Source organism: Phodopus roborovskii, unplaced genomic scaffold (genome assembly GCF_943737965.1).
Source record: "Phodopus roborovskii unplaced genomic scaffold, PHOROB, whole genome shotgun sequence".
Lineage (NCBI taxonomy): Eukaryota > Metazoa > Chordata > Mammalia > Rodentia > Cricetidae > Phodopus > Phodopus roborovskii.
Genome location: NW_026126416.1, coordinates 25,102,765 through 25,125,501, shown reverse-complemented (window position 1 = coordinate 25,125,501; position 22,737 = coordinate 25,102,765). Strand labels below are relative to the sequence as shown.

Below are 22,737 nucleotides of genomic sequence, written 5' to 3'. Positions count from 1 at the left end.
GTCACTTGTAGCAGTGAGAAGTGACATGATCTTCCATAGTTTTTTCCACTATTAACTTTGTATATGGTGTACAGGAGATGGTCTTTTATCCTAACAACATTTTTCTTTCTGTCCTTGTACAGCTCCTGCCCACCCCTGACATTTCTTCCCCTCACCAGAAACCAGAGCTGTTCCTCATGGTACAAGAAGCTGCAGAATCCAACATCCACACCTGGGCTCTCCTTATACAATCAGGATAAAGCATCCAGGGAGAGGACATGCTCCAGCAACGTGAAGAGGGAAACCAATGCAGCCAGTGCATCTCAGGCTTCAAGGATGGCAGCCTACAAAGGCCCTTGCCAACCCTTCATTGGATCCCATAACAGCTTGGAGAGTTCCAAAAAAGCCATCAAATCCAGCAACTGAGGACAGGAAGCTGTGATGTCACACAACATTCAGGATTCATGAACCATAGGATGAAAATCTTCAAAAGACACTGCAGGCTCTGGGGTATACCAGGGGACCAGGAATAGAGGAGTGACTGAAGGCAGAGGATGAAGTCAGGCCTTCATACTGGGCATAAGCAATGACTTTGGAAACTGCTGTCAGAAATCCTCCCCAATAGTCTGCTAGGTTCTCCAGTGCCGGGTATCCCACAAGATGATGGAGAAATCTCACCAGGGGCTGATGGGAAGTACCGAGACCCTGAGTATAATGGTGGGGAGACCTGAGACCACTACCAAAATAGAAAGGGGAGCCCATGAAATGCAGGCTGTTACCACAGGGAAACAACGCAGATTGCAAATGAGAGAGGCGAGGAGTAGAAATTGGTGATGAAGAGGAGGTGAGGGGATGAGGGTCTATGGTTACCTCAACACAGGGAACAAGATGGTGAAAGCTGAGGAACAAACAAGAGAGGGACTCAGGGAAAACAAATAGGGCAGATCCCAGGGATCACAGTGAAGAATACAGACTTGACAACTGCAAGGCAGACAGGATTTAAAACAAAGAGTAAGGGCATATAAATTCAGCACACAGCTGACAGCATTCATATCATCTTGGTTATATTGTTTTGGTTACACTATTTTCACTCTTGTTATAATTGGTTATAATATTTTGATTATATCTTTGGTTATATTTGTGTCATAAAATTTTGTTTATATTTGTTTGATTATAATATTTTGGTGATATGTGGTGTTTTATAATGTTTTCATAACATTACTTTGGTTTATCATCTTGCTTATATTTCTAGTAGATTGCTTTTAGTTATTTTTGCTCCGTTATTTGAGTCATAATATTTGTTATATTGTCTTTATGATAGTGCTTAGGATATGCTATTTTGCTTATACTTTTTTGTTATACTCTTTTGGTTATAATAATTGCTTAAATTATTTTTCCTAATAATTTTCTATTACTTTGATTATAATCATTTGGTTATATTTTCTTCAGTTATTTTATTATATTTTGATTATACTATTCAAATTTCATCATTGCATTATGTATTATGTTACAAACTAAAGTTATACTATTTTCTTTATAAAATTTTATTATCACATTTCAGTAACACTGTCTTGATTATGTTATTTTGGTTGTAATGTTTGGTTCTAATATATACCTTATATTATTTGTGTTACAATAGTATTTGAATAATAAAAATGAATTATTGGTTGGAAGGACTCTGAATTACTCACAAAGCAAAATTCAGAGTGATTTTGAGGTTAAAATCAAGGTTTGAGGAAGGGGACTGGCAGTCACGCACCCCAAGACGAGTAGGATACACATCTGGATTGCAAAGGAAAGAAGCTCAGGTTCAGAACTCCACCAGAGACTGTAAAGGACACACGGACAGAAGAGCCTCTGCATCTCAGCTCCTGGGAATCAGGAGGGTGGCTAGGCATTAAATTCATCCAAAAGCCAGTTTTATTGGAAATAAGAACACGAGAACATTATTTCTATGCCTGATAAGAACGCGAGAACATTATTTCTATGCCTGATTTCCATCGTCCACTTCAGAGCCACAGCAATAAAAACCAGCCTGGCACCTGTACTAAACACAGAGGTCCATGAAACAGATGGTGCAAGTGTAAGTCCCCACTGATATCTAATGATATTTTTATTATTTTCTGCAGCCCGAGGGCCCTGCAGTCACTGCCCTGCCAGCTACTCAAGTTGTAGTGTGTAGGGCTTCTGGTCCTGCTGCCTGGCTTTGCTGAGGATGCAATATACAGTCATAAATTAAATCCCTATTTTTCTATTTACCAACAAAGAATGGCAAGTCAGATATGGTGCTGAAAAACTTGTAGAACTGAGGACCTGAGAAGCAACCAGCTGACCTTGCTTTTTGCCTAGATACATCACAAGAGAGGTGTCTCCTCTTGTCCTCGAACCAAAAGGAAGCTCAAACTCTATCTAGTCCCTGCCCTTTCCTTCCTATACATCGTCTCCATCCAAATTGCTGGTTTCTGGCTAATTCAGGTCAGTTCATCACTGGCTCCACCCCTTGATTCAAGATAAACTGAATTGACAGTCTGGAGTGTCACAGTGTCGTCAAAATATCTCACATTTCCCCCTTCTGTCAAAAGTTTTAACTCTAACCTAGTAAAACTATCTACAATAATTTCAACTATCAGGGAAGAATTACATTTACAATGTTCAGCATTTTTGAAAAAAATTACTCCATTATCTTTTTGAATCCGAAGTTTCATACCTAAGCCATTTTCTACAATAACTGTACTACCATCCAAAAAGTAACTTTTTAGACCTAAAAACATGTTCAAAGATAAACAACTTAAACTTTTATGCTTCTCAACTTTATATAAAGTTTACATCTCTCTATCTCATGTGTATTAGTGTTTTGCCTGCATATATGTCTGTATGAGGGTGTCAGATTTCCTGGAACAGGAGTTACAGACAGTTGTGAGCTGCCATAGGTTCTGGAGGAACCTGGGTCCTCTGGAAAAGCAGCTGGTGCTCTCAAGCACTAAGCCATCTCTCCAGGCCCAAACTTCATGTAACTTTTTTTTAATTTTTCCCTGAATTTGGTTAACAAAGAATAGTGTAACTATAACTGTCTAGTTTTCAACACCATCAAAGACCTAATAAGGATATACTATTACAAAGCAAGCAACTTCCAAAAGTATAAAAATAACAGAAACAGCTGGCTGCCTACACAATCACCCAAAGTTCCTCTGCAACATTGGGGCATTCATCTTCAGCCTACAGGCCTAGAACATGACAGACATTTCTGTAAAGCAGGAATTTTGAAGGACTGACTGTACCACCTTGTCTTGACAGTTGCTTTCATTTGTATCCAGCTTGTCTAATTTGGACAGCATACTGTCAGCAGTCAAGGCAAGGGCAGTTTCGTATCCCAGTGTATGAATCTGCCACCTTGGAAGCAAACTCCATATGGAGGTACTCTGATGTCCATCATCCTTTTTGGAATTGGTGTTGCCAGGAGCAGACCAATCTGTCATGAAAAGACTTGTGTTATTAAAGCATCTTGAATGCCATATTCTGTAGATCTCTGAAGTGTTTAAAGATCACCTATCTAAATATATGTTTGACCTTGAAAACATACCTATATGACTTCAAGTTTGATTGTTATAGATGACTGACTACTAATTTCTTAATTATCCTAAACAGTTTGTAATAAAAGCCTTTAAGGACTGGAAGTTTACATTTTAAAATGAGGTGTATATGTACAATACTCTAAACCAGAGTAGAAAAACATATAGTATAACTTTGTATCAATACACAAAAATCCTTATCAATGTAAAATATTTGGGATTAATAGTAGCCTTTTAGTTTAAAAGTAGTTTCAATAATCTATCCATTATCCTATCATTTCAATATCCCATTTTTAAAAATCTTTTTAGAAAAAGATGCCTGAAACTAACCACCTTTGTTTAGTTTCCTCCCTGACCATGATCAGTAACAACTTGCAACTACTCCCCCTAAACATCCACCAAAAGACCAAAAACCACCCACCCCACCTCTTGGGAATGTGGGTGTTAAATGTTTTCCAGACTGTCTCCTGCTGTCTTGGGCAACTGCCTCTTTAGAGGACCCTGAGAAAACTGAGGTCCTTCTTGGGAGAGCTAGCTTTATGTATTGTTTTTATTTAGTCTCTGTGGGATGCGAACATGCAGGGCCTATCTCAAATCCTGGCTGGAGCAGTCTGTGAGGCTGGAGCACCTCAGCTAGCAGCTTTGAAGTTGTTCTGAGTGTAGAATTGTGAGAAAATTAGGTATTCTAACGAGCTGGAGCAATTGAGCTACTTGTCTTCATTGATGTCTGGTACTTTTTCTTTGAAAATACACCATCTTTTAAAGTTAACACACGTCGGGCTGGAGAGATGGCTCAGAGGTTAAGAGCACTGACTGTTCTTCCAAAGGTCCTGAGTTAATTCCCAGCAACCACATGATAGCTCACAACCATCTATAGTGAAATCTGGTGCAGGCACACTGTATGCATAATAAATTAATCTTAAAAAAAAGTAACACACCTCTGCATTAACATAAGTATAGAATGTGTGGCGTACACAACTCAGCTAAAAATTATTCTCAGCTCTGTGTTTGAACAGGGAGAAGACATGTGTCAACTTTGTAAGTCCATTTGAACTGCATAACCAAACTGTAATATAAATCTCTACCCATGGCACATGAAAGGATAGCATGTAATAATAGTCATGAGGTTTCTGTAGCCAACAAGATTTGCCATGTCTCTTCCAGTTTCAGAGCTGCTCCCATGCAGCGGGATCAGCATACATGCCACCTGTCCTGCAGTCTTTCCTGCCTTCCTCCCTTGTGTTTGCAGCCTAATTCCTCAGGTCTCTACCAATCAGATCTGATCTTTACTAATTTTGAAGGAATCCATAGGTGGAAACAAAAGCACAGACTTCCCCCGATGCCCATGGCCTTTCCTTTCAGTGTGCATTCACTCGTAATTTTGCTATAATTTTAAAACTAAACTTTGTAGAAGCCACATTGTGGAAGTCTGAATGTAACTGGTCTCCATCATCTCATAGGGAGTGGCACTATTAGGAGGTGTGGCTTTGTTGGAAGAAGTGTGTCACTGTGGAGGCATCCTAATACAAAGCTTCCATCAGGGATGAAGAGAGCAAAGAGAGCAGATCAAAGAGAAAATTAAAATAAGAAAGTAAACACCACACATGTACCACACAGCTGATGAGCATTACATTGAGTTATATTCTGTTTGGGATCTGTTGTTTTAGTTAACAGTAGTTTGGTTATATTTGGTTACAGCTTCAGATCTGTGCTCATCTGTCTATAACGTTCCTGTTTAGTGAAACCACCTGTTTAACTTCTGATAGTAGAAAAGGTATTACTGAAAATATTTCTGTGTGTGGTTGAGGGATAGCACCCACACCTAGTATGTGCTTACACTAGGCTTACACTGAGCCATTCACCCAAACAAACATGCTTGGTATGTGAGACCTTACCTGGGAAGACCACTCACTGAATGCCCCCCCCCATATATTAATTAGGAAATCAATGACAGATCAAAGAAATAACATTACCAAAGTCCAACTTAGTAAATCAATGAGTTTATTGGGGCCACTTACAAGAGTAGGGGTGTGGCGTTCTAAGAGCAGGGACAACTCAAAAGCAGCTGTATCACCAAAGCCACCTCAACATGGGCAACAACTTGCAGACTGCTTGACTGGCCAAACAATTTTCTTTCTAAGGCAGCTAGGCCGCCTCTAGGCAGCTGTGGTGGTCAGTTAACCTGTCCCTTTCTGTAGTGTTCCCACCCTCCTACCCCCAGCACACACACAGAATTCCATTTCTACATCCTTGGGGGAGCACTTTGTGACTTTTAAGCTTCCACTTTCCAAGACTGTCTTTTAGTCTCTAGAGCCTCCCCTACCCCTTCTTCCTGGAGGGAGGTTTCAATCAGAAGGAAAATACCATCTAACACTAGCTTCCCACCTTTCTCCTTCTTCAGGACCCACCCTCCCCCACCCATGAGCTGACTGTGAGACATCAGGGTCCAGCACGTCTTGAGTTCCTAAAGAACATATTCTCACAAAGAGACTTGAGATACCCATTAGCTGCAGAGAAAAGCTATCAGTTCAGCTAAAGCACTGGAGTATAAAAAGAACAGGAACTAAGATCTGACAGCTACTTATAAATCTTACTGAATTTATTATGAATTTCCTGTTTTAAAATACTAATATGAATGTTTCAAAGGAAAAAAAAAAGTATGAAAAGTACTTTCCAAAGTATTCTAAAGGAAAAAGACTGTAGTATCAAAGTTTACCAAAGACATATTTTTAGCTAAAGGACAAAAGCTTAAACAAGATGGTCTAACAATGTGTTCAATCAATAGTGAGACTAAGTCAATGAGTACAACTCAAGAAAACAGACACAAAGGCCCATGTGATTCCAAAGATGCTTGCCTGCTTTTCAACATGTTCATAAGCTTGCCAATGCAAAGTCCTTTGCGTTCACATTGAGCAGCTGTTTCTGAGTCTCCTGGACTAGAATCTGTGCAGGCAGCAGCAGACCAGAGCGGAGCTGGGGCGTAGTGGGATGGATAGAGCCCAGCATGTTGAGGGCTATGACAGAGCAATGCAGCTGAAGCTGGCATCTGACCTCAATTTACGGTTGCTCCCTTATCAGACCTTGAGGGAGGAGCAGATGTTCAGTATCCTTTGGGGAAAGAATCGGAGTGCACTGTTCAACTGTGTGTCTGTAGCAAACAATACTTGTGCTCAAAGCAGCATAGGAGGTGAATGAAGCAATATAACAAGTCCTGGCTAATGAGCCTTCACTTGAAGTCACAGATGCTGCTGTGAGACTAGACACTCAGTGGCAGGTTTCTCTAGCTCTTCCCTTGCTGTGGCTCCCATGAATGGTGAGACTGCCTCCCACAAAATGTTTTTGTAAATATGATTTGTCTGACAATCCTAGCGTGCTGACTCAAGAGCACTACAATTTCTTCTTGGTTCTCACCCGTATGGTGTCCTGTAACCTTAGTTAGCCTATCCGGCTAACCAATAGGCCCACCGATGCTGTTTCTGCTGTATTGAGTCCTCTCTTTAAGCTCACTGTTCACTATTCTTGACATCTTCATGACTATTTTTCCTCCTGTATGAATTAACGTTGTATCCAAAAACTACTTAAATGCCTCTCAAGTCTTCCTATGGCAACCATTAACAATTGAGAGTGAAAATAATAATTTCCTGGACAGTGGGTTCAATCTTGATGAAATTGAATGTTTACCACATACCATTTCACAGCAATTTTTAAGAGTGAAGGAAAGCATATTTTGCCCTCAAAGTCAGCCACAAAATACCTTGATACAGGCAGGCAGACTGACACTACCAAATCCCAATGGAGCCACTTCTATTTGCTTTTTCAGAAACAAATGGAAAATCAGTAAATAGGCATTTTGCAGTTCCTACTCATTCATGATGGTCCCATTGATCTGAAAGCAAGCTGTGAGTAGAGGTCAGAGTGTGGTGGAAGGAGCATTCTTCCTGCCACATGGGGCTGGAGCTTCTGGTGCCCTCAGAGGACTATCTTGCATCACGGGCTGTCCTAAAACTCAGAATATAAAATCACTCTCCAAATCTTCAGTTCAGATGGACTTTCATATTTAAAAACATTTTCTTAATACTCCCGTAAGTAATTTTATATTGTAGGTATTTTGGACAGATGTCATGCAAATACCACAGACAAGACGGCTTAAGCATCAAATTGACTTCTTATACTTTTAGATGCTGAAGTCCAAGACACTGTCTGAACCTCAAGGTTCCCCATGAGGGAATCTTCTTGGCTTTTAAGCAGCTGTGTTGCAAGTTCTCACATGATACAGAGAGAAAAATCATCCCTCATCCTCTTCTGAGTAGGTCATCGGTTCTATAAAGTAGGGCTCACCCGTATGGTGTCCTGTAACCTTAGTTAGCTCCAAAGAACTGCAGCCCACATACAGTCGCACTGAGGTCAGGCTCCAACATAATTTTTAGAGGGCACAGTCCAACACACCATGCTGGGCAACTCCGCAGTAGAGATCTGCTTGCGGTAAATAATCACATCAGCCGTCACATCGCAGAGAAGACACTGTGACACGACAGAAAACACAGGCACTCCTATAGCAGCGGAAAGTCCACTTGCATGGTGTGGCTTTTAAAGCTTGCGCTTCTGAGTGCAGACCTTTCACCTGAACCACTGAGGTTCAAAGGCTTAAAAATCAGCCTGTCACTCTGGTTTCTGAGATCCAAAGCAATCAATAGTTCTTGAAACAACCCCCCCCCCCCAAAAATCTTTATTTACAAAAAGAAAATTTTAACTGACTTTTATACATTGGCTAACAACATGTGGACAGCAACAGTGCCTCTGTAATATCTTCAACATAGATTTAAACCCAGCGAGGCATACGCATCTGAGTTCCACTGGTCACCAAATAGAAATGATGCCTTAGCTTCGCTGCCCTCAGGATTCTGTGCTGCAGTCACTTTTGGTAGGTTTACTACCAGATGTGGTTACATAACCATCGGCTGTGGGTTTCCAAGCAGCAAAGGAGCCAGTCTTAGCAAGGCTCGGACTGGAATCTTAAGCTGTTTGAACCTGAAGAGGAGTTCAGCAAAGCTTGTGCTCCCTGAAGAGACAGAGATACAAAGGTTACATCACTGCACAGCCTCAGCCACACAGCCCTCCCAAGCAGCTCAACATACCATGTTTGAGACAGGCGTTCTTCTTTCTAGACAGAAGCCCCCAGCAGCAATCCCTGAATTTTAATTTTCTAAAATACTAAGAATTTAAACTTACCCATTTTGTGCTTTAGAAATTAACCACTGTGGGAACTTATTTGCATACATTACATTTAGCCCCAGTTACTATAAGTAATTGAAAATTGATTCTAATACTTCATTTCTGATCTGTGAGGTCAATCTTTTATGAAGAGAAAGGGGGATGGGGCAAACAAATACAAAACCCCACCATAGACTGAAGACTGAAGTTGAGCTAATGTCTATTACTCTTGGTCCCACAGAGATTACACCTAACTCACTGGGAGTAAGGCCTGGGCATCCAGTTCTGTTATACTATCAAGATTCAACCCACAGCGAGAAGCATGGGGCATCAACAAAGACGTCTTTTAAGTTTCATCACGACCCCTCCCAGTCCCAACAATACAGGTTATATACACTTTGCAGTTTCTCTGCATCTTGAGCTTTTTTTTTTTTTTTTTGTTTCTCATTCTGCAGTATTTACTTTCTTATATGAATAAGAACAGGGTGGGGAGCAAAGAAAGAAAATACAAGGGAAAAAAGACAGGAAAGAATCTTGCATAGCAAGAACTCAGGGAGAGACAGCTACCTGACCTGTGGCAAAATATGAGCAATGAAGAGGAACGACTGAGGCAGCACAAACCCTAACTAATTCCCAGCCTGGGGTTGCATGGCAGCTCGTGGGCCTGTCAATGTAGTTGCTATTACTATCGTTACGTTACGTTATCGTTACGTTTCCTGAGATAGGGTCCTGTGTGGGCCAAAGCCAGCCATGAACTCACTCTAGAGCCACAGATGACCTTGAACTGCTTCCCCTCCAGGGAATTCCTAGATTACAGGTGTGGGCCACTATGCCCAGGTTGGGGACTGTTTTTACTGTATACAACCTACTGAATTTCACCCATTTGAGTGCTGAGTTCTTGAGCTATTAAGCTTTGATCTGAGTATATTTTCAGAAAATATACATGCAGTTATGATCACAGGTCACAACTTGTGCTGATCCTTTGTTATTTGTTAAGTGTGACCACAACTCTATTTAACCCAGAGGCAATTTATTTCTCTGATTGAGACCACACCCTCCTAAATTCCACTAAGAAGCGCAAGATAGGCACTAGTCTGGGCTGATGCAAACAAATGGCAAGTTGTCTTGTCCATTTGCAAGCTTTTCCCTCCAGAGAATTCCTTTACATCCAACTTTTTGGACAGTAACTCTTCTGAAATCAGGGTTACCCTCTGGCATTTTCTGCATGGCTCTCTACTCTCTGATATCCATCTTGTAAACTCTCTTGGTCTCCCTGTATCCTCACCTACCTCCCATAACTCAATGTCCTCCTGGATATACGTTGGGCTCACTTTCCCCACCATAACCGAGAAACTTTCAGTGAAAGCAACACAAGCCACTACTTTATGCATCTGTCTTTTTGTATTTGTTTCCACGGGAGAGGCCATAAAATACAAGCAATTTCTTATGGCCACAATTACAAGTCTGTTTACAGTACATTTTTCTCTGAGGTTTCCTAATTGATGGCATTAAGCTAAAAGTGATTAAACATTAACTAAACAACCTTCCCTTTCTCAAAACTTTCACCTTCAATAAGTAGCAATTTAAATGAGACATGAATAAATCAGACAAACTCAGTGCCTGTTTTTATATTCCAAATAGCACTCACTCAACTTTTTATACTTCTTAATGTAAAAATTGTAAATATATACAAAATTAAGTACCTGTAACTTTAAAGTTTTAGGGTAACAGAAACTGTGATTACATACAACTTTTAAGAACTTGGAAACCTCAAAAAGTTATAAGAAAAATCAAGTAATTTCTGTAAATTTAGCTCAGTGGTAGTGTTTGACTGCCATACCCAAGACCCTGAGTGCAATCCATATAGCTTAAATACATATACAGATGCCATTCACCATAACAAAATAATATACACATTCAGCTTATAGTCCTACTCTGAAGAACACTTTTTTGTTCTATTTTCAAAAAGCATTCTCAACAAACACAAAGCATGAACAAAGATGAGGACTGCATTAGAGAAGGAAACTCACAGGGACTTCTGCCTAACTAGAAACTAGTGGGAACAAGTACTGAACAGAGGATGGAGATGAGATTACCTTCCAGTCCCAGAGGCGGCAAGTGTCGTGGTGCTGGCACAGAGTGGTAGACAAGGAAGCAGGCCAGCATGCATAGCTGAGATTTCTCAACAGGCTGCCCGCTGAGGTAGGCATGCACACACACATCACCTCCAGCTATGAGAAGACACAAAAAGAGTTGAATGGACCAAGAGCAGAGATGAGAGAAATGGGAATTACTGTTATTACTTTTTCAAAAGTGCGTACTTAGCCCTTGGCACAAACCAGGCAGTGCTGCACAGGTACAGAGGACAGGGTGGCCCTGATACTGCCCGGTTTAGAGTGCTGAGGAGGTGGGAAAATACACAAAAACAGATGGGTTCACATGATAACAAAGACCCATGTCTCTTAAACTTGTCTTAACTGTTTGCTTCTAGCAATATGAGATTACTGCTAGCCTCATCATTTAAACCACATTCAGTTCAGTCTTCTGCTATAGACATAAGACATTTGAATCAAAAAGAAAATTTGAGAAAACCATTAAGAGACATAAAGATGTCCTAAAGAGCAACAAGACCAACTATGCTAAGAATGGGCCATCACTTTACACTAAGACATTTGCCCTCAGAGAATTTGCCAAGACTTAATGACATACTGCCAATAACAAAGGGCCTCTACAGGTGTTGAAACCAAACCTAATGGAAAGAAAACATTGACATCTATTATATAGCAATTAAAAAAAAAAAAAAGGTGATTAAGAGGCCTATCAGAAACATCTCGAAGCTACACAGAAGCAACTGTGTTGGCACAGTTGCTTCCTTCAATCATTTCCCACAAGCCGCTTTACAGTCTGAAACTTTTTTCCCAGTGCCATAGCAAGATAGCTTAAGTAACAAAGCAGTTACTAGGACTAGGGTTTGCAGGTCACTGTCAGCTATTTTCTGCGAAGATTTAAATGAAACGAAAAGAATACAAATATCAAGGAATTAACTGAAGAAAGTCAACTTCAGGTACAAGGAACACCAACACCATAATCAGGTCACTCATGTGAGTCAGCATCACTTCTAGGAGTTATGAGTAACCATGGCCACAAGATCTCATTGACTGATTCAATAAGCCCATTCCTAAAGCAGGAAAGTATATTTTTAAAAGACAGGTTTTACTCATTAAAATGGAATCAATCAAGCCATAGATTATGCCCAGGTTTACCTTGTTTGCCAATGGAAACTGTTAGTCTAGAAAAGCCTCAGCCAAGTGTACCCTAAAAGCACAAGGGCTTGGTGCAACCATACCTTGCAGCCATTGGTCCAGGGTGGCATCAATAGTGCACTTTACCACAGGCAGGAATTCAGAGTTCATAAAGAGTCCTCGCTTAGGGTTCTGCTGTCTCTCCTGGTGGCTTCGTGAACTGAAAAACTCTAATATCAACTTTATCTGCCAAAGATCAGATGTGTTCAACATATCTCTCTTTCTAAGACTTCTTATAGCCTGTGAGAGGAAATAGAAAAAACAGTCTGTTTAATGAAATGGTACCATGTTCTAATCATGTCAGCTTAAGACAGTGTTGCATTCTAGGATATTCTTCAAATATAGCTGACAAGATGAACAAGAGGCTATGGAGATCCATGGGGTGTTGAAATGCGGCTGGCCACACTAAGGAGCACTCCATGGTGTGTGGCTTACTTTCAACGTGAGGGCAACTGCCAAGTAAAAGAACAGAGGCCAAGGTCATTCTTGGCTCGGCAACTCTGAATAATGAAGATCCACTGGTACATAAATCTCTGGGGATGAGGTTGAGTACAGGGCTAACTATTGGTCTTAAGAATTACCTATAAAGGTACCAAGGCTACCACCAGAGGAGACATTCATCCATGGAGACTGTTCTAGATGGAGGAGGGGTGAGGATTCTCACAGTTTTTAAAAGGAAGAGACCATTTAACCAGCAGCCAAGAAGCACAACTTAGCTATTATGCCAAGAGAGGCAGCAAGGAGAGCGGCAGCACAGCACCAAGATCACTCTCTGCAAATGACAAGAGACGGGTCCCATACAGCACCAGTGCTCTGAGCCCTGTGCTTCTGCTGGAATGCAGAACACAGCATACGGTGATTCTCAGGCTTGGGGAATCATCTCCTGCCTAAATGCTTTTCCACTCAGCTATCCGGAAGATTATTTTGACTACCAAAGATTATTTCTTTGGCACGAGACAGAGTCCCAAAAGATTATTTCTTTGGCATGAGACAGAGTCCCAAATGCTAATCTATAAACTTTTCATATTTACTAGGGATATTTTAAAACTATAGTTTCTGGATGTTGCCCTCCTCCCTAACTAAGGTATAGAGCAGGATTTCAAGATCTGTATTTTAGGATTCCCCAGATATATTTCAGCCAAGTTAGAAACTACTGGCTTAACTTAACTGCAAATATGGGTCTGGAAAACTATGAACAACCCTGATGAGAAGCTTTAGGAAAGCTCTCAAGCATTATGTTCTACATGTCCCTGTTAGGCACTTACAAAATATCAAGAGAATCCAAATGAAAGCCACTCCCTGAATCACCAAACTCCTGGTTCTGAAACTTCCTACAGACTTAGCCAAGGAGGTGGGATTTCAAATCTGAACAATCACTGGGGCACTTATGGCTCACCTACTGCTCATTTGTGGCCTTCCTATGAAGAAGGTTTCAAGAAAGGAGGCGAGAGATGACACAGGAATACTAGAGCAAGAGAGGAAATGAACTCTTCTTCCACAAGCCAGAAGAAGGCAGAAAGGGACTCCCTTGCAGGGAGCACTCCTGCTAGTACCAGCCCAGCCTTTGTGCATCAGCATAGAGCTGTCAACTGGGAATGGTTCCCTGATAAGATATCTAAAAGCAAATAAACTATAAGATATCTAAAAGCAAATAAGAAACTAAAGACTGAATACATAGGAACTCTCTATTTGGGTCCTTCAGGTACCACCCCCTCAAATCCCTTCAGGTTCCAGTTAAGACACTATGCCAGCAAGGGAACTAACTGAAAAAGATTTGAGGTCAAAACGGACTCTCCACTACATACTTTTTCCACAAGTTTCTTTATTGCTCTGCTATCCTGCTCTGCCATCCTCCCAAGTTTCAAGCTTATATATATATACACAGACACAACCAGCAATTCAACAATAGCAACTTCCCACACCATTAAGTAGGTCATCTGCAATACAGGATCAATTGCATCAGAACACAAACAACTCTGGAACCATACCTGATCCATTGCTATATAGGCAGGCAACATCTCTGGGGTCTCCTGAGTAACACACTCATAGAGTATTGAAGAAAAGAGGTCCAGAATCTCTTGTTTCTGTGGGAAAGAAACAAATACCTTATAGCACATCAAAGCACATTCCAAAATCAACTCAAGAAATAACTGTGTAGCAGCTACATTGACTATTCTGAAGCTCAGCGGTAAACAGTGAAAAACAGTTCATCTCTATAAAAAATCATGGTTGATGCAGTGTTATAATAGCAGCAAACCCCAAAAAAGAATGGTGAGGTAGCTGCACATGATCTGATCATGATTAATCTAGGGTTAAGAAAAAAAATACTGTGAGAACACAGCAGAGGTGAGCCTTCAGTAGGCTGGGAGTAGTGGGATACACAAAGGCAGCAGGAACAATTTGAAAGATGCAGGGATAAAGAGCATCCAGGTAAGTACAGAGTTCTCAGAATCAAATCCAGCAGCAGGGGCTGGGGAGAGCAGCAGTAGTGGTGGCAGAGAAGGCACAGGCTTTATCAGAGATGTGTCTCTGGCCCCGAATACACACCCGAGTCCTCACTAGCTGTGTGAACCTGAGTGTGTGATGGCTTGAGTGACAGTCTCCTCATCCATACAATCAAATGATAATATACCTGTGCACTGGGTTACAACTGTAAGAGATGTGTGCAAAGTCCTTAGCATAGTGTGCACTGTGTAGTAAGGATGCAGCAAATGAGAGAGGAAAGTTACTTCACTCAGCCCTCAAAGAGATACTGTTAGGCAGCATCTAAACACCCTACTTTAGAATGAAGAAGCCACATCTTAGAGAGGCTGGGAGTTCTTCCCAAGACCACATACACTTCTAGACAACAGGCTTCAACCCTGAATCATCCCATTGCTTCCTACACACTCATCCCACCTAAACAAGTCACTAAACAAAAAATTTACAAAACCAAGAAAGGTGCTAAACTCTGAGAACAAATTCAAGAATAGACACACATTACCCATCAAAGCTAATACCTTAGAAATTGTAATCTTTTTCTATTATGGTAAAAAGCTACTAATTGCCTTTTTTTTTTTTTTTTTTTGTGAAAATCTGTATTTGCCAGGCAAAACCAAAAACATCTAACAATGTAAAGGATGTCATCAGTCTCAAAGGCAGAAATGATTATTATTACAGGTGATTTTGGTTATCTATTGATGGGGCTAACAGTCTTGTCCTGAGGCCCCAGCAAACCATGTAATACCTACTTGACCCATGTTCACAGATGGTTTGCAGAAATATTCAGCAAATGACAGAAGTGCTGGATCAGAAGTGAAAGATGAAATTGTTTCTGGCTAAAAAAGAAAAACAAACCACACTTTAAGTGAGATAATCAACTATTACTTCCCTTTCTGCTTACACTGTAAGAACGCTACCCTTCTTTTCACACAATGGCCCACAAGGCAAAACAAGATAGAGCTTTGTTACTCTCTTCTAGGAAGCTGCAAGAAGCTTTTGTATAAGTTAATATGAAGTGTTGATCTATCAAAAGATCAACAAACATGCCTTCTTTCTTATAAAATGCCCGTAAAAGGCTATTCTCTCTCCCTCAGTGTCAACCTAAAAACCCTGCTTAAAAGCACAAGCATTTAGGGGCTCACAGAGGCTGAGCCTACAACCAGGGAGCCTGCATGAGCCTGACCTAGGCCCTCTCCACATATATGACAGTTGTACAGGTTGGTCCTCTTGTGTGATTCCTAACAGTGGGAGATGGGGCTGTCTCTTGACTCTTTTGCTGGCTTTTGGGAACCCATTCCTCATACTGGGTCACCTTGTCCAGACTTAATACATGAGGAGGTACTTAGTCTTACTGCAACTTGATAAGCCCTGTTTTGTTGATATCCACGGGAGGCCTGCCCTTTCCTGAACAGAAAGGGAGGAATGGAATGGGGGATGGGGAGAGAGGGGGTATGGGAGAAGAGGCAGGGGAAACTGCAACTGGAATGCAAAATTAATTAATTAAAAAAGACAGTACAAGTATTATGGAAGAGTAAGGAAAGAGGAGTCTCACTCAAGTAAGCCACCACAAAAAGACAATGACTATGATCCTTCATGTATGAGGTCCTTAGAGGAACTAGAATCACACAGACAAAAAGGCACAAGGGTTCGCTATCTGGGCTAGCAGAAGTGCTAATAGGGCTGGCCAGCTTAGGTCTGCAAGTTCTAATTGTTCTAGGGATGGCTATATTTCAATAGTGTATCTATTATCATTTAAAAACAGCTAAGACACTAATTTTATGTTTTGTGTATTTATTACAATTAAAAAAAATTAGTAGAAAAAACCCCTCAGTATACCACTTAATGTTCAAGACTGAAAATGGAGTATTTCAATTAAGGTTACTATTTTATTTCTAAACCAGCAGGCAGGACACTAAGCTATCTTTTAATTTTTATATACTTTCAATATTCAAAAGTAAATTTAACTTATCTATTTTCCCTATAAATTGGATTAGCTTTTCATATAGGCTCTAATTTCTCTTTTTAAAAAACACTAACTTATGAAAAAAAAACTAAACTAAAACAACAACAACAACAAAAATCCACAAACCAACCCTTCAAAATATCCCAGAGAAAATCTTTTGATTGCTGCCAAGAACAACACTCTAACATCAAAGCTGGGAAATTTTACAGCTTTACAACCTGGTAACTATGAGAAAGGCTCAATGTCAACTGAGTGATCTCAGAGCAAATCTAAGTTGAACTATAATAATCTGTTATCTCCTTACTCAGGGATAAAGAAAGCTAAGTTCTGTGCCTGTCCCTTGGCTGCTGAGCTGACACATCCTTGCTACGTTGAGTCCAAAGTACTCTGAGGATCCTCAGCAAAAATCAACCTGTGAAACTCTTAAATAAAACTAAGATTAAATTCCCAAGTTTAATGCTAGATTACAGAACACATTTCTAATGATGGAAATGGATTCTAAAACATAGAATCTACGCTGACCCCTCTCCACAGTATTGGATTTTAATTCATACTTTTAACTATTTCTTCATTTTAAATACTAATGTACTGGTAGCTGAGCACTATGAAATAATAAATTAAAAATCAAGATTCAAGGTGTATCATTTTCATCAAGATTAAAGAAACAAATGATGGCTTAAAAATGGACACCCCACACATAATGGAATATAGTCAAACATAGTGGTTTATGTCTATAATCCCAGAAATCAGAAGACTAGGGCAAGCTAATCAAAATGTGAGGCCAAGGTTGGGGTTATGGCTCATGGTAGGACATTTAATCTAGTGTGTGTAAAGCCCTGTATATATCTCAGTCTCTAGATAGAAAGAGTAAAGGGGAGCCAGGGAGAGGTGGTACCAACCTCATCAATATACTGAAACCCTGCCAAAAGAAAGGAAAGGGGGTAAGTAACAAGTGCTAACTTGCAAAATTCTTTATTTGAGGGACAGTTTGTTATAGGTGGCACTAAACACAAGTCTTACAGAGAGTATTAGCGAGATGTCCCTATTTTATTATGGGTGTCATATAAGAAAGCAGTGGAAATCTTGGCCAAATAGGTTTTACACTCTGAGGCAATAAAAGGAGCCATTAAGTGAATGCAACATCACCTTGAAAGACCTGGCTTCCGAGTTCCTGTTAGAAACAGTTTGCGCCAACAAACTCTGCCACCCCATTGGATCTTCTTTGTAGGACAGCTGGCCTGCCCTGAGCTTTACATATAAAACTCCATCCTTAGAAAGAATGGACCTGAAAGGGAAAAAAGAGATGACTTTACAGGAGGTATTACTGATAGCTCTCTGCTGAAGTTAGTGTTTTCTTTTCCAGCATCACTTTCAGAGGGGAGGAAGTCTTTTCCACTCTCTGCCAAGATTATTTACTATGCACAAAACGAATGAGTGCACATAAGTGAGGATGCATCTCCACTTTTCTGTGGTAATGAGATTCATGGGATTTTACCTATTCCTCAGGGGTCTTACCTAAAACTGCTGGTTCCTGTGCCCCTAGGAATATGCCCGAGACAATGTAAATACTAAAGATCTAGTAATTGGATCGCAGTAAAAAGAAAATACTAATTAGTCTAAGAACATATACAAATTCACTACTGGAGAATAAGACAATATAATTGGGACTAAACTATGAAAGTTTTACATGCTTGCCAAAAACTTTTTATGAATTTAAACAAATTACACAATTCCCAAGGTATAAAATTATTAAAATGATAAAGTAACTACTTGAATATAATAACATTCTACCTAAAAGCAGTCTACCACAGCCTTATGTTGGTTGTAACAAGACAATAGTAAAAGGGAGCAACAGAAGACCTCTGACAAGTATCAGCAGTTACAAAAAGTCCCCTTTAAACAAATCTTACTGTAACCACAGAGACCCCCATGATTGTCTAAAGCTATGTCAGCTCCAGTTTCTCAATGAACACTTGTGAACACTACAATTTGACTTTCAAATTAACACTTTACATTCTAAAACAAACCATGCTTCAAAGATATAAACCACACTGCCCAACATACCCTATATGTTGTCTTGGATGAGATCAAAGAATGACAAACAATTCTCAGACACTAATCTAGAATCTCACTGCCCTGGAGACTTCTATGCACTGCCAGAAAGGCACAAGTGAGAATTCAGCATACTTACTTCAAGTGCTGTTCTCCTTTGCTTAAATCTATGAGCAGTTCCCAGTATCTTGGCCCTTTAACTTTCATCTGCAGGGACAAATGTAAACCTAGTCACTCAAAGCTGGAAAACTGAATATGCTTCTTAGAGGAAATAATGACTTGGTTGCAACAAGACACCTATAGGTTAATAACATCCAATTGCTTGCAAAAAGGCATGTGAACCATGCTCTGAAAGGACATGTACTACTAGTAAAGACCACTAAGACAAGACCTCCTCTATCCTTCATAAATATTCCTCCTACTGTTGCTGCTTTTCTGATTTCTTAAATGGGAGAGGGGCGACACCCTTTCTGCTATGCAGTTCTATTTCAATTTACCCCCTAGATAGACCATCCAAGTCACATCAACTTACCTGCTTTAACAGATGAAGCTCTGGAAGAAGGGTTGGAGCCATCAATTCTTCTTTGGTCTGTTCATACCACTGAGTGCCCTTTATAAAGGTAAAACACAACCATCATTGGCCAAATGGTTACTCTGTGCCTTCCCCCTTGCTCATGGTCTGTATATTACTATGAAACAACACCATTTCTCTGTGGTTTGAAAGAAGATGCCCCCCCCAAAGTAAGTGGCACTATTAGGAGGTGTGGCATTGTTGGAGAAAGTATGTCACTGTGGGGGTGGGCTTTGAAAGTCTCCTTTGCTCAAGCACTTAGTGTGATAAACAGTTTGCCTGCAGATCAAGATGTAGAACTTTCAGCTCCTTCTCCAGCACCATGGTTACCCCATTGATGTCATGTCCTGCCATGATAATGGACTAAATCTCTGAAACTGCAAGCCACCCCAATTAAATGTTTTCCTTTATATGAATTGCAGTTGTCATAGCGTCTTCACAGCAATAGAAACCCTCACTAAGAGACCCTCTGATAGTTTTTTTTGCTTGGCAATGCTAGATTAAGTCCACAGACTGGTGCATGCCAAGCAGCTTCTAGGGACGATCTATAGCTATATCCTTACTACTCACATCTTAAAAGACTCAAGCCTAAATTCTATGTTACGGAGATCCATCACCATCAATACCTTGGAGGGTTGCCTTTCACTGGACAGCAATACTGAAGGGCTACACATCTACAGCATGGGCTTATACACAAGCCCCATTTCTCAGCCTCGTTTCCACTGTGACAAACTCTTCAGTGGGATAAGAGCACTCTAGCATGCCACACACCCTGCAATTATCACACTGTTATCACTACATCCACGCCTGACTTTTCATTTCCTGCAGGAATATGACATATCACCTCACTTTCACATCTCAAAGTGTAGCACATTTTGACAAACAGAAGTATTTAATAATTTGGAACAAATTACATGATTTGTAATCCATGAATGCATGCCAATGATCACTCAAATACACAATTTAGGGATTCCAAATGTTTAGCAACTTAACAATCATTCTAATGCAAATGACTCTGCAGAACAATTTAATTAGCCATACAAAGTTACCCAGTGACCATCTGCAAGAACAAAGGAACTGCTGATGATTCCCAAAATTACACCCAAATATGAGAGCAAGCCTGTGTGGCCTGGCAGTGAACAGCAATTTAGGAAGCTTCATTATTTAAGACTGTTCAACTTAGTATCATCACCTTTTGCTAAAATGCTTTTAAAATAATCTGGCCTACAAAGATGACAGGGAGAGTTACCTTGTAAGTAACTTCTATAAGGGCATAGCATGGTGTGTTTGTATCCACATCCACGGGTACCAGGAGCCTTGGTTCTGCAGCTAGCACATAGAGGTGCCGGAGGGCCTGGAGATGATACCTATGCACAGAAAACACAGAGAAGTGACAAGACCAAGACACCGACAATCACTGTTGCTGACAGACTACTAGAAGCTGGAGTGAAAAGTACCTTCCTATATGAATCTGAATGAAAATGGAAAATTCAATTAAAAGTACAGAGAGATTCTAGTTTAAATTTTTTATTACATAGTGTGTATGTATAAGCACAAATGATACATGTATTGCATAGGTTAGAGGACAGCTGAAGGACTGAAGGAGTTAGTTTTCTCTCCTTTCACCATGTGGGTACAGGGAATTAAACTCAGGCCATCAGGCTTGGTGGCAAGCACCTTTATCTACTGAGCCATCTTGTAGGCCTCAAAGAATACAGAGAAATTCTAAGAAACTACTTATATAATCTTTGGCCCAAGAATTCTTTGAGTTCACAGGTAGAAAAAAAATTAAGAAGAAATGTCTGAACAGTGATTTAAAACAATAGTTCCATCCAACCATTCTTAGCTGCTCTACACAAGACATCTCTCATGACCTTTCTCAGGGATATGCTGCAATTTTCTTCTTCAGAAAGCAAAGCTCTCTATGTATACTTCTTTGCATACAAACAAATCTCACACACACCATTGAAACACAATAAAACAGGTGAAAGTGGTAATGTGTGTGTACATCTACTTTGAATATTCACATTAAAATTTATAACCTTTTTACAAAATGCTTAATTTTTAGATACCATTAAAGAATACTGAGAAAAAAAAAAAAAAAAGATAACACAGGGTTGACAGGGTTGCAGAGATGACTCAATGGGGTGGTAAGGAGCATACGGCTTAAGTATGAAGACTTGTATTTGGATCCCCAGAACTAATATCCTGGTGCAGAGGCACATCTGACACCTGTTAAGTCCTTAGTACTAGAAAATTGAAGACAGGGGATCCTGGGTTTCTGGAGGTTTGGTGGCCAGCCAGTCAAGCTCAACATTCAGTGGGAACCCTATCTCAAAAAGTAAAATTGAGAGTGACAGATGAAGATAATACCCAATGTCAATGTCTGGCCTCTGCATACACATATAGGACACGCACAAAAACTAGTGATATTTAAAAAAGCAACAACAACAGCTTTCCCTCTTCTCACTCAAATCTATGCATTGCTATAAGTGTACTGAAAATAAAACTGAAAAGAGGAAAAAGTCCTACCTGTTAGTCATATTTAAAAATGGGAAGGCAGTATTGGGTATTGACTACTGGGCCTTCCACATGCTAAGCAAGAACTCTGCAACTATGCTACACCCCCAAATCAATTAAGTTTCTTGATATTTATCACCAAATTGCCTTACGATAGATATGGTAGTGCATGCCTATAATCCCAACACTCAGGGAAAGAAGATCACAGGTTCAAAGTCAGCCTGAGTCATATGGCTAGTCCCATGCAAACTTTGAATATACAATAAGACCTTATCTAAAAGAAAGAGAAGGAGGGAGGGAGGGAGGGAAGGAGGGAGGGAAAAGTTCACTAATCACATGACAAGCATTCCATTGTAACGACCTGGTAACTGAATTCAATAAGTCACCAAGGAATTCTTAATGAAGGATGGAGGCCACATGTCGGAGCTAAAGTAAGTTAACAATGTTTTTATGCTCCAGCTAGCAGAGTTTGAATTTTAGATCAGATTATTTTTGCAAAGCAGCCTTTTCCTGTCATTGGTTATACATGACAGTATAGATTTAAGGGCTCCTGACTCTTCACTACTAGACAAAGAACACTTCTAACTCTTCTTTGGGCAGGCAACAGAGGGTACCATCGATTAAATACAGTGCCAGCTGGCTACAATGTCACTTACAAAGAGGTCCTTTATCTGAACACTTTCCTGGAGGAGGACGTGTTAGTGTCTGTCTTTTTTTTTTTTTTTTTTTTTTTTTTTTTTTTTTTTTTCTTTCCATGCTCTCTAAATGCTTTGTACTGCTCGCTTTGTATGACTTCTGGGGCTACTGCTTCCTGTCACTTCTAAATGGTCTGTTTTACTTTTTTATAGGTCTCTATTTTTGTCTCTTTGATGTCATTACACAAAACTTCTCAGCTACTGTGTTGAACAAATCCACACTGCCATTAAATCACATTAAGTTTTTTCTTAGAATTAAATAATCTTATCAGAATTAAAAATACATTTTAACTTCCCTTGGCTACTAAAGTTTGTATGGTAAATTTATACCTAAAGATAACTCAATCTGGTCTACTGGTTCAAAACAGTTTCAAAGCTATGAGAATAATCACGC

The 22,737-nt window shown here is 40.1% G+C and overlaps 2 protein-coding genes across 2 annotated transcripts in view; one reads left to right on the top strand and one right to left on the bottom strand.

Annotated features, from left to right (window-relative positions):
- Bcl2l11 (BCL2 like 11) overlaps window positions 1–22,737 on the top strand; it is a 641,641-nt gene that overhangs the window by 479,390 nt on the left and 139,514 nt on the right. The gene's annotated exons all lie outside the window — the stretch shown is intronic.
- Window positions 8,265–22,737, bottom strand: part of Anapc1 (anaphase promoting complex subunit 1) — a 70,931-nt gene continuing 56,458 nt past the window's right edge. The window contains exons 40-48 of the mRNA XM_051183423.1: window positions 20,378–20,495; window positions 19,090–19,167; window positions 18,697–18,764; window positions 17,652–17,790; window positions 15,292–15,378; window positions 14,050–14,145; window positions 12,106–12,301; window positions 10,856–10,990; window positions 8,265–8,607 (exon numbers count right to left, since the gene is read on the bottom strand). Coding sequence (XP_051039380.1) covers window positions 8,492–8,607; window positions 10,856–10,990; window positions 12,106–12,301; window positions 14,050–14,145; window positions 15,292–15,378; window positions 17,652–17,790; window positions 18,697–18,764; window positions 19,090–19,167; window positions 20,378–20,495 — 1,033 coding nt within the window. The 3' untranslated portion in view covers window positions 8,265–8,491. The remainder of the gene's footprint in view (window positions 8,608–10,855; window positions 10,991–12,105; window positions 12,302–14,049; window positions 14,146–15,291; window positions 15,379–17,651; window positions 17,791–18,696; window positions 18,765–19,089; window positions 19,168–20,377; window positions 20,496–22,737) is intronic.